Source organism: Octopus sinensis, linkage group LG19, assembly GCF_006345805.1.
Source record: "Octopus sinensis linkage group LG19, ASM634580v1, whole genome shotgun sequence".
NCBI lineage: Eukaryota > Metazoa > Mollusca > Cephalopoda > Octopoda > Octopodidae > Octopus > Octopus sinensis.
In genome coordinates this window covers 40639548-40652047 of record NC_043015.1, presented here as the reverse complement: position 1 = coordinate 40652047, position 12500 = coordinate 40639548, and the positions used below count along the sequence as shown (strand labels likewise).

At 41.6% G+C, this 12500-nt stretch overlaps 1 protein-coding gene across 5 annotated transcripts in view; it reads left to right on the top strand.

The window, feature by feature from the left end:
- Positions 1 to 12500, top strand: part of LOC115222094 (fibronectin type-III domain-containing protein 3A) — a 349812-nt gene that overhangs the window by 110714 nt on the left and 226598 nt on the right. For all 5 annotated transcript variants that reach the window (XM_036511332.1, XM_036511331.1, XM_029792195.2 and 2 more), the window contains one exon: positions 10380 to 11726. In XM_036511332.1, the coding sequence (XP_036367225.1) occupies positions 10439 to 11726 (1288 nt within the window). In that variant the 5' untranslated portion in view covers positions 10380 to 10438. The remainder of the gene's footprint in view (positions 1 to 10379; positions 11727 to 12500) is intronic.

Sequence of the window (12500 nt, the reverse complement as noted above, 5' to 3'; positions counted from 1 at the left end):
CGAGCTGGCAGAACTGTTAGCATGCCGGGCGAAATGCATCGCCATATTTCGTCTGCCGTTAGGTTCTGAGTTCAAATTCCACCGAGGTCGACTTTGCCTTTCATCCTTTTGGGATCGTTAAATTAAGTACCAGTTACGCACTGGGGTCGATGTAATCGACTTAATCCGTTTGTCTGTCCTTGTCCACCTTGTCATGGGTGTCCTTTTGTTTCAGCCCAGAACTTTCTCGAACCAAACCCATCTTGCCCTCTGTTTTGCTTCCTCTCAGTTGGTGGTGGTGGGGGACTCTCCCTAGACATTAGTCATGCAAGGAAGGCAGTGGCGGCAGGGTGGGGTGAGGCGGGGGGTCAGAAATTGCAGTGAGGGACTGTTGCTGTTCCGCTTGATTTTCTTCTTCTATCTTAAGCATCTTCTTCATTAATGCTATACTTAGCACCGTTGTAATTGTTTATCACCAACATCACCATCATCCTCATCATCATCATCATCTTCGGTCTCCATCATCACCATCATCACCATCATCATCATCGGTCTCCATCACCAAAGTTGTTATCAACTTCATCATTGTTGTTGTCTTTTTGTCATTGTTATCATAACCACCACCATCAGCCACCTGCCCCCCGCCCCACCTCCTCTACTCTCTTCCTCACCCCCACCGCTCCCCATGTTCAAGTGGTGTCCACTCCACCTGACACCAACAACACAGAGCTTACACAATGGCCTCTCTACCAGTAGTTGACTAAATATTCCTCCTTAGCTGAAGAGCTCTCACTTGCTCAGCAAAAACGACAGAACAACAGAACGACAGAACAACAGAAGGACAACGCTGCTCCACCCAGGGCCATGAGTAATGGTAAAAGCAAATGGAACTGTAGCAGACAGCAGACAGAGTTCCAGTGGTGGCGGCGGCGGCGGCTGAAACGTTACTTGACTTTTCTTATCAGGGACATTTTGAATATATATATAAACACATGACGTATACATCCATCTACACACACACACACACACACAAGCACATGCCTATAATCAATATGAGGATTTTGTCTACTCAATCTACTTCTCATATAATTCTCATATATATATATACACACATATATTTAGACACATGCACACATATGTGTGTATATGCGCACATACACACATCGATAATTATCAGAGAAGGTAAACTGTTATTTAGATTGACATATCCTGTCAAAGTTACTGAAAATAAACTGCTTGGTGCGAAATATATATATATATATATATATAGGCGCAGGAGTGGCTGTGTGGTAAGTAGCTTGCTTACCAACCACATGGTTCCAGGTTCAGTCCCACTGCGTGCCACCTTGGGCAAGTGTCTTCCACTATAGCCTCGGGCCAACCAAAGCCTTGTGAGTGGATTTGGTAGATGGAAACTGAAAGCAGCCCGTCGTGTATATATATATATATATATAATATATATATATGGGTGTTGTGTTCTTGAGCAAGGCACTTTATTTCACGTTGCTCCAGTTCACTCAGCTGTAGAAATGAGTTGCGACGTCACTGGTGCCAAGCTGTATCGACCCCTTTGCCTTTCCCTTGGACAACATCGGTGACGGGAGAGGGGAGGCCGGTATGCATGGGCGACTGCTGGTCTTCCATAAACAACCTTGCCCAGACTTGTGCCTAGGAGGGTACTTTCTAGGTGCAATCCATGGTCATTCATGACCGAAGGGGTCTTTACCCTTATATATATATATATTGGAAGGTATATATATATATATATATATATATATATATATATATATATATATGTATGTATGTATGCGTGTGTGTATATGTTTGTGTGTCAGTGTTTGTACCCCCAACATCGCTTGACAACCGATGCTGGTGTGTTTACGTCCCCGTAACTTAGCGGTTTGGCAAAAGAGACCGTTAGAATAAGTACTAGGCTTACAAAGAATAAGTCCTGGGGTCAATTTGCTCGACTAAAGGCGGTGCTCCAGCATGGACGCAGTGAAATGACTGAAACTAGTAATAGGGTAAAAGGGTATATATATATATACGTACACATACACATAGTGGTTGGGTTATGCCAAGTTGTACAGAGCATTCAACAACCGAGAGACTCCATCATCATCATCATTTTAAAGTCTGTTGCACATTGGTGTAGTTATGAGCGATTGGATGGGACCTTTTTCGCCATAGAGTTTTCTGACCAGATGCCCCTTTCTGATGCCAACCCCATTTACTTGCCTTTTCTGACACACACAGATACTGTGTACCTATTCTAAGAGCTGGATACATGACACACACCACCACCACCACCACCACTAGTGCACTACTATTACTATAATGCCCTCTAGTACTAACTACCCTACCCACCAATACTTTCATATCAATTGGTATTTGCTGTGACCGTGCTGGACGAAATGCTTATTGGCATTTTGTTCATCGTCACATTCTGAGCTCAAATCCCACCAAGGTTGACTTTGCCTTTCATCCTTTCAGGGTTGATGAAATAAGTACCAGTTGAATACTGGGGTCCATGAAATTGACTTACCCCCTTTGCCACCCCCGAAACTGCTGGCCTTGTGCCAAAATTTGAAACCAATATTCTTTTCTACTCTAGGCACAAGGCACAAACTTTTTGAGGAGGCAGCCAGTTGATTAGATCGACCCCCAGTATGCAACCGGTACTTAATTTATCGACTCCCAAAAGGATGAAAGGCGAAGTTGACCTTGGCGGAATTTGAACTCAGAACGCTAGGACATGAAATGCCACTCGGCATTTTACCAACCGGGCTAATGGTTCTGCCAGCTCGCTGCCTTAATTTGGAACCAATGGTAGCTACGATTAGTCTGTGAGTTGGTAGAATAGTTGGCATGCTTGGCAAAATGTTGAGTGGCATTTCATCTGTCCTAGTGTTCTGAGTTCAAATTCCACCAAGGTCAACTTTGCCTTTCATCCTTTTGCGGGGTCAATAAAATAAGTACCAGTCATGCACTGGGGTCAGTGTAATCGACTTATCTCCTACCTTAAATGTCCAGGCTTTTGCTAAAATTTGAAGCTAATATTATCTCTGCCAACTATCAATACTTTTGTAGTTATTATTACAAAAGTATTATAACTGTCAGAAGACCGGAGTCTGTATGAGGTGGATTCACTTGCTAGAAATAGCAACCAAATCTTCCTTAACCCACACATTGGAAAATGTAGTCATAGATTGTAGATACATTATGTTTGAGGAGCAAATACAAACCTAACCAGAAATGGTGGTGGATGGTCATGTCAGGAATGCCTTTCATCAATAGGTTTACTCGGTCATTGTTGACCTAGGGTTTAACAGTTGTATTTAATATGATCTTTGGGAAATTCTGTAGTTGCTATGTACCTGTGTGCATTATATTCCATTTGTCATGTGACTGATGCCATGTGACCCCTTGCTGCCCAGCATGTGACACGCTGAATGGCCGACAAAGATGGCGGGTTACCTAATATGCAAATAATTTGATAGAAGCAATATTTTCTGTTGTTAAGTAAATATTAATAGAAATTGTAACGATGCGTTTCTGGGTTCAATAGATTGTGATTGATCAGAGTAAACACAGCTATTTATTAATCAATCAATCAGAGAGAGAGAGAAATAGAGAGAGAAGGAGGCTAATTGGTTATCGTTAAATAGCTGAATATGATGATAACAGGGGCAGATTGTTAACTGACAGATGGTGAGCTGTGATGCAGTAAAGATAAAAATCCTAGGGAGCAGATAACGCGATGGGGGTTTCAATTCTCACTTACTCACACCCTTTTCCCAATGATTTAATCTTTTAATTACCAACACCCATTAATATTGTCGTCCCCACTTCTTTTTTTTTTTTTTGTTTTTTCTTTGATCCCAAACCATTTAAAAAGTGTCCAGTTGATTGGCAGAGTCGTTAGAGCACCACTCAAAATACCTTGTTTTTTCTTGCAACTCTTTACAAATTCTGATATAATCAACTTTTCTTTTTATCTTTGCTGGTTCTCAAGTCATGGTAATGGGGGGGGGGACAAACACATACACAAAAAAAAACACACACACACACACACAATGAGCTTCTATCAGTTTCTTATTTCTTTATTGCCCACAAGGGGCTAAACACAGAGGGACAAACAAAGACAGACAAAGGGATTAAATTGATTACATCAACCCCAGTGCGTGACTGGTACTTTATTTATCGACCCCGAAAGGATGAAAGGCAAAGTCGACCTCGGTGGAATTTGAACTCAGAATGTAACAGCAGACAAAATACCGCTAAGCATTTTGCCTGGCGTGCTAACATTTCTGCCAGCTCGCCGCTTCTTTCAGTGTCAGTCTACCAAATCCACTCACAAGGCTTTGGCTGATCCAAGGCTATTGTAAAAGACACTTGTCCAAGGTGCCACACAGTGGGACTGAATCCAGAACTATGTGGTTAGGAAGTTCAGCGCCGCCTTGACTGGCTTCTGTGCCGGTGGCACATAAAAAGCACCAACCGATCGTGGCCGCTGCCAGACTCCCTTGGTACCTGTGCTGGTGGCACGTAAAAAGCACTCACTACACTCGCGGAGTGGTTGGCATTAGGAAGGGCATCCAGCTGTAGAAACACTGCCAGATCAGACTGGAGCCTGGTGTAGCCTCCTGGCTTCCCAGACCCCGATCGTACCGTCCAACCCATGCTAGCACGGAAAACGGACATTAAACGATGAGGATGATGGTGATGATGATGATATATATATATATAATATATATATACATGTACTGATAGACACACAGATTTATCTTTCTCTCTATACATCTGTTTGTACATCTGTTAGTCTATACATCTGTTTATCTGTAAATATTTCTCTTTCTCTCTCTCCTCATCCTATCTCTCCCCGTCATTCTCTCTCTCTCTCTCTCCATTTCTTCAGCCATCTATTCAACTACTTGTAACAGATTGAGCGATTCTTGTAGTAAACCCCCCATTCACTCATTCTTCATTGGTTCCATTGGCTGCTGAGGATATTGAACATCTGTGTGTGTGTGTGTGTGTGTGTGTGTGTGCGTCTATATACACATGCGTGTGAATATACATTTTTGGTGTAATCAGTCACGTGACTCGTTATAAAAGTACATCCCGAAGCAGATATTCCTCAGTCCAGCCATGTTAACTCCCCGTGCCATATACAAACAACCAAATTAAAAACCCTAATTTACAACTGTCTCATTAATTTTATTCCCACACCCACAAATAATACAAATCAATGATTAATTGAACCTGAATTAATGTCAGACACATTACAACTGTTCTGGAACAATCTGTGTGGAACTGGGAGTGTTCTGAGATTTACCGATTCCATTTAATGAAGCTGGTTAGATTAACCTCCCAAGCCCTTCTCCCTGGATCTTGGTCCACATTACCCCTTTTAAGACCATAGGAATGTTCTGGTATTGCTGTTTGCTGGAATATTTTTTTTATTTAGTCTGTGTCTTTTGGTCTAATACATCAATCGTAGCAAATTTGTTGTAGCTACAGGGTTCCAGGTTCAATCCTACTGCGTGGCACCTTGGGCAAGCATTTTCTACCATAATTGCGGGCCGACCAAAGCCTTGTTAGTTGATTTGGTGGATGGAAACTGAAAGAAGCCCATCATATACATATATCATCATCATGTAAAAGATAAAAGATATATGCAGAGTACCTGGTTTTTACCTGTTCACAGGAATGTTGTTATTGCTATTATTTAATCCCAGGTCACTACTGATTGACCAGACATAGCTGTAATCAAAAGTGTTTCAGCTGTGACCATCCTGTCTTTTCTATCAAATGCATCCTTTTCTTTTAGCCATGGGCCAGCCTTGGTCTAGCAGAGAAATTATGCATTGAAGCATTGTCAGTGTATGGGTTGTGTTCTCTATCAAAGAAAATAAACACGGATGATTCGAGGGCTGAATCTCCCTTGAATTACTCGTGTTGCTAGATTGAAGATCATAAAATGAGTTGAGAGAGCAATTTTCCTGTGGGTTTTCTCTGCTGGAGAGAAAGACAACCCTACAATTGAAAACTGAGCATGGAGGGCGGATGTTAAACAATGATGATGATGAGGTTATTGTTTTCTGTTAGAGTTGGTAGTTTAATATTTATTACTATGGTAACGGTGAGAGAACAGCAAACTTTGCAAATAGAACCAGAATCAACAAACAGGCAGGATTCTGTTTGCCATTCCACCTACATTCTTGTCTTCCAATTAGAAATCTGACCAGAATTAGACTTTGCCTTTCGTTATCACTCCAGTATTAATGAACCCCCCACCCCCACCACCAAATACCAGTAATACACTATGGTGAATCATCACTCCAATCACCTCTGTAACCTTCTACTAATTACCGACCATTTGCCAATGGCAACAAGAGACAGTTGTATTGGCTTTCGGTGAATTGCAAAAATGCATTCTGTTATTCTATTATTCTGTTATTCTAATATTCTGTTATTCTATTATTCTAATATTCTGTTATTCTATTATTCTTTTGATTAGTCTGTTATTCTTTCCGAACTCTAACTGCGAGAGGTTAGACTCTTCAAGCATTCTCACTGCTCATTGCCATATTAATTTAATTTCTTATTCTCCTGAATAATTCCTTGTATACCAAACACAAACACCCTCTGTGATTCTGTCACATTATTCCGTACGGCAGCTCTTCTATGATAATGACCTTAATTCTGTCTGGGATTAATCCGAAAAGGCTCCATTATCTCTGCGAAACGAGCTGTTTATTGATTAACACGTATGTAACGACATCTGTTTCTGGCAAGGTGCGATTGGTGTCGGACGCAGTCTTTTCTGGTCTACAGCCGACAGCAATGACAGCTGCAGCCAGTGGACGGCCAGAATAAGCTGACCCGTTACCTTCTCCGTGACGTCTGTTTAATCCGCAACCGAGGGGAGGGGGCCTTTGTTAGTCAGCTGAAGCCTTTAACGGTTGGACTTAAGCGAAAGCAAGCAGTAAAGAATGGTTAATTCTTCTTGCGATTCTTCCTGACCGTTAACGATCCAATGTCAATAGCTGAACAAGTTCTCTATGCATGTGTGTGTGTGTGCGTGTGCGTGGTGGGGGTGCCTATCCATATAGTGGTGGGGTGGTGGGGGTGGCTGATTTAGCGACAGGTGGTGGTGGTGGTTGTGGTGATGATGATGATGATGGTGGTGGTGGTGTCAGATGTAGCTGTGATTGCAGGGGAGATAGTCACTGCTGCAACAATGGTTAACTGTGCCTGAAGATGGCGGTGATGTCGGGGCCGGGGTGGGGTGGGGGAGCTTAATGGCAGCAAGCCAGTCAGGTCCAAAGACGGTGACACCCAGGGGTCACCTAATCCCTATTTTTGCAAGTGCATGCTTGCATGTACCTGGAAGTGGGGGGGTCGGGTGGGGGGTTCTGGGCTGATGGTGAGAGTTGGAAAGGTTTCAATTACCCCCACCCCACCCCTTCTAGACTCCCTACACCCTGTTCTCCCCCGCATACAAACTTTCAAAACAACCACAAACCCACCCTTCCACCCACTCAGTTAAATAACAACAACAACATCTATAGGAATGTGAGGGATGGGTGGAGGAAAAGTATAGAGGAAGTTGCTGGGATGATTGTGTGAATTTATGTGTATGTCTGTGAATTTGTCTGTGTGCATATGTGTGCCTGCTTGTATGTGTATGTGTGTCTGACTGTGTGTGTTTTATGTGTGTATGTGTATGCCTGTCTGCATATATGTAAGTGTGTGTCTCTGAATATATGTGTGCACTTGTCTGCATGTGTGTACATGCTTGTGTGTGTGGTGTGTGTGTGTGTGCATGCATGTATCTCTGAATATGTGTCTGTGTGTGTGTGCACTTGTCTGCATGTGTGTCTGTGTGTGCACTTGTCTGCATGTGTGTCTGTGTGTGCACTTGTCTGCATGTATGTCTGTGTGTGTGCACTTGTCTGCATGTGTGTACATGCTTGTGTGTATGTGTGTACATGCTTGTGTGTGTGTTTATATGTAAAACAGACAAGGTTGTGAAATAAAGACAGATGGGATTACCAGAGAGAAGTGTGTATATGTGTAAGGGAAACAGGTGTGTGTGTGTATGTATACAGGTGTGTTGCGTTTGATTTTAAATATAAAGAGCTAAGAAGGAAAAGTGAAGGAGGTCAGGTGTCCTGAATGAGTAGACTGAAGGCAAAAGGTTGATTTGGTGTGGAATGACATCTGTTCATAAAGAATTCTTTAAATTATTGAACATTTCTCTCTCAGTCTGAGATGGAAGACATAAAACCTAGTGGCAATTCTTGGCGAATCTCAATGAGAAAGGGGAGATAATTTCAATAGTTAATTCATACAATGGTCTGATTTTTGTTGATGTCAAAGGATTACTGTAGACATGTTTCAGCTTATTTCAGCCTCATTAGCTCAGTGGTCTCAACTTGTCTGTAGATACTGGAGTTTATATTTTTTTATGTAGAGAAAAAGCATTGGGTATATTTTTTTGGCTAAAGGTAGTGTGTGTATGTGTGTGATACCTAATATCTATGTGTAGGTGTGTGTTGTGTACATATATGTGTGTGTGTGTGTGTGTCTATGAACCTATAGAAGCAAAGTGAATGTTCACAAGCAAAGAAAATGAACTCTAAGTCATGTGACTTCACAGACAACATCAAAGAGGGACACAGTACACTAGGCCTAAATATACGACAGGATGGTCACAGCTGGATCGCTTTTGATCATGAGTCTGTTGGATCAGAGCTGACATGGAACTGAGTGACAACAAAGAAGGGCATGTTACATGATGTAGTCCTAGGTAGACTATGTCAGAATAATAAACAGGATGGTCACAGCTGGAACGCGTTTGATCATTGTTCTGCTGGACTGCATAAGAGTTGACCTCATATTCAACAACAACAACAACAACACTATTTCTACTTTTAAGTAAGGAATAATTATGATATGTTGCAGCTTTTTAAATATTTTAACATTAGATAAACTCAGGTCCTTTATCAAAACCCCTTTTTTTCCCTTGCCCTAAATCTAAACCCTTAAGTCTCTAAGTACAGTTACATGTTGTCTACAACTAAACCTCAACCACATTGTTTTTGACTTTTACGATTAAGCAGTGGTGGTCCATTGTGGGGTGTCATTGTTTCATTTCTGTCGCCGACCAGAATTGGAACTAGCCTGTTTTGGCATGGTTTCTACAGCTGGATGCCCTTCCTTTAATGCCAACCACTTTTACAAGATAAGGCATTGAATAATTCAAACCAATGTGAATTAATAAACATTGCATTCGATAGAATAACCCGAACATGAAAGGGTTAAAAGCTGGCAGTACCAGAATGTCTCTCGTGTCCGCACTCTCTCTCTCTCCTCTTTCACAAATTCAGACTTGTGTGGAATCTTGCTTTTGAATCACTTAAAATATCTGGGAATTTCTGGAAAGCTCTATGACCGGTGTAGAGTTGAATGTCCATTGGAATAGCAAAAAAAAAAAGAAAAGTATAAATGAATTTCAGAAATTTAATATATTAAGTGTGTTACACATACACACACACACACACGCACCCCTCAATTTTCATGATATATTACTTTTGGAGTCATGAATAGTATTGCTGCAGTTGTGTGTGTGTGTGTGAGTGTGCATGTGTGTGAGTATATATATATATATATATATATATAGGGAGAGTTTACGAAAAAAAACAAAAGACGAAGACAGGTGGTGTACAAAACAAACAAATGTATTAGTATGGCGCTCAGGAATAGAAAAAGTCTTTTACGTTTCGAGCCTACGCTCTTCTACAGAAAGGGACACAGAAAAAACAAGGAGAGAAAAAAATGCATGTAGGAGCTAACGATCTATCATGGCGTCCTGTATATATATATATATATATATATATATAAATGTATGTATATATATACACACACACACACACACTCACACATTAGTGGCTGTTGTATATTAATTGACATCCTATTTTACAGTGTTGCCATAACAGATGTGTGTGTGTGTGTGTTTTATAAACATCAGTGGAGGGTGTATATAAACTCGCATGTTGTGTAGTGATGAATATAGATAGAAAATTCAGGCTATAAATTAATAACTGTTAATTAATCAATAACTGCGTGGTGAATGTAAGATAGTGTGGTTACTATATTGTGGGTACTTCACTTTGAGGAATGTCAGGTAGTTGTAAAATCTAAAGGTTACCTTTACTAAAGGGTCCCAATATATTCCTTCACATCAGTGTCATTCTTTGCTCACACACCTGTCTTGTTCCATCTGCTCTAGCCACCTGGGTGCCTATGTGTTTTTCTAACATTCAACCGCTCACCTTCTGTCACCTGATACTAAAAGCTGTCCCCTATTTCTTCTTTCTTTGTCATTTCAGGATCTTTGCAGTGATATGGTTAATGTCCCAGCCAAACCCTTCCTGAGTCAGCTGTAAAAATGTCAGAATCTCAGGAGACGAAAAACTCTGAGGATCTCTCTCAGCAACCACAACAACAACTCCAACAACAACAACAGCCTGTTCCACTGAAGGAAAATGGTCAGCAAATTGCCAATAATATCTCTAAGACATCTAGCGTAACTACGGTTGCTACGGTTGCCAGTTGTGATAATGAGGAGGAAATGGAAGTCGAAGAAGAAGGAGAAGAGGAAGAAGGGGAGGAAGGCGAAGCAGTTCAAACTGATGAAGAACGACTAGAGAAAGTGGTGCCGGTGCCACCGAACCCTTTGAAATCTGAGAATTCGCTTGACAGCAGCTCGAGCACCGGTGTGATGGCCGGCGCCACGTCTGTTGTTATAGATCCTGAGACACAGGTGACGTACGTCACACCTTCATCGGCCGACGCTTCAGCTGAAAACTTGACGTGTCCCTCGGTGGACCTCACTTCATCGTCTGTCGTCTCCATTGGCGGAGGAGGCGGCGATAACCCTGGAAACCAAATTCTGGCAAATGCTCGAGTTATTGAATCAGCCGACAACAGCAAAAACGGCAGCAGCAGCAACAACAACAAGAATAACGAGGTGGTGGTCGACACGAAAATCGGTGCCGAATCTGTGACTACGAAGCTGCCTGCCAAAATGACAATCCATGATTCTTCAGAAAGTTCCGTTGCTGCCTCTGCGACTCCTACAGATTCCTCATCTGGAAATTCGGTGATTCTCAACAACCAAGTGACTTCAGATGATTCTGCAACAACAGGTGGCACTGCAGCAGCAGCAGAGGTGGCGCCACCTGTACATTCTTCCCATGGTGACCACGAATCTTCCCCGTCACCGCCCCAACAAGCACCACTGCCACGCCAACAAAAACAGCAACAACAACCACCACCAGCCGAATCTAGTTCCCCAGACAACAACAACAACAACAACAACATCAGCAGTGGCAGCAGCAACGATGGTAACAGCCCAGATGGCAGCAGTACTCTCAATAGCAAAGATGGCGCTGCACCCAACCAAACTGCATCCCCTGATGCGGCACCACGCATCAGTGGGAAACCATGCGAGCATCAGAGCATGGCGTCTGGCGCAACAAGCACGGCTACAAGCACGACCACCACCACTTTTTCATCTTGTAGCACCGGTAGCCCACCCTTGACCAACAATAACAGCAACAACAGTGGCTACAACAGTACTAACACACCAGGAGCACAACACGTTGTTCTCGTACATATCCAGCCTGGGGAGATCTTTGCAGTCCGAGTAGGAGATCAAGTCCAGCATATTTCAGGTAAATACTCGTCTTCACTCATCTTCTATGTTCACTTTCAACTACCCATTTAACACACACACACACACACATTTAATATATACGTGTATATATATATATATATAAGAAAAAAATCTATCAGAAAGGAACTCTATCTCTCTAAAAAAAATATCTTTTGATAAGCATAACAAATGCGCAACCGGTAAAAAGAACTTTCACCTAATTAAATACACTCTCCCTTACTTAAATTATTTTGTCAGCATTTTCTTCATTTCCTTTTTTTATATATCACAACTCTTGTTCCACATCTCCTTTTTTAAATATATATATATATATATATATATATATAATATAATGTAGTGGAGGTGCGTGGCTTAGTGGTTAGGGTATCAGCATCATGATTGTAAGATTGTGGTTTCAATTCCTGGACCGGCGATGCATTGTGTTCTTGAGTAAGACACTTCATTTCACGTTGCTCCAGTCCACTCAGCTGGGAAAAATGAGTAACGCTGCGATGGACTGGCGTCCCATCCAGCTGGGGAACACATACGTCATATATATATATATATATATATATATACATGAAGCAGTAGATGAAACAGGGACAACTGAAGAAGGGGAATATTTTTTTGTTGCATGTTTTTTTTGTTGTTCCAAAAAAAGTTCGTTTCTATGTTTTGTTTTTATGTTTTCATTTCTCATTGTGTTCAACGTTTTTTTTTATGTCCTGTACCTATATATGCATGTATATATACATATATGTAGGTATGTACATATATGTATATATATATATAT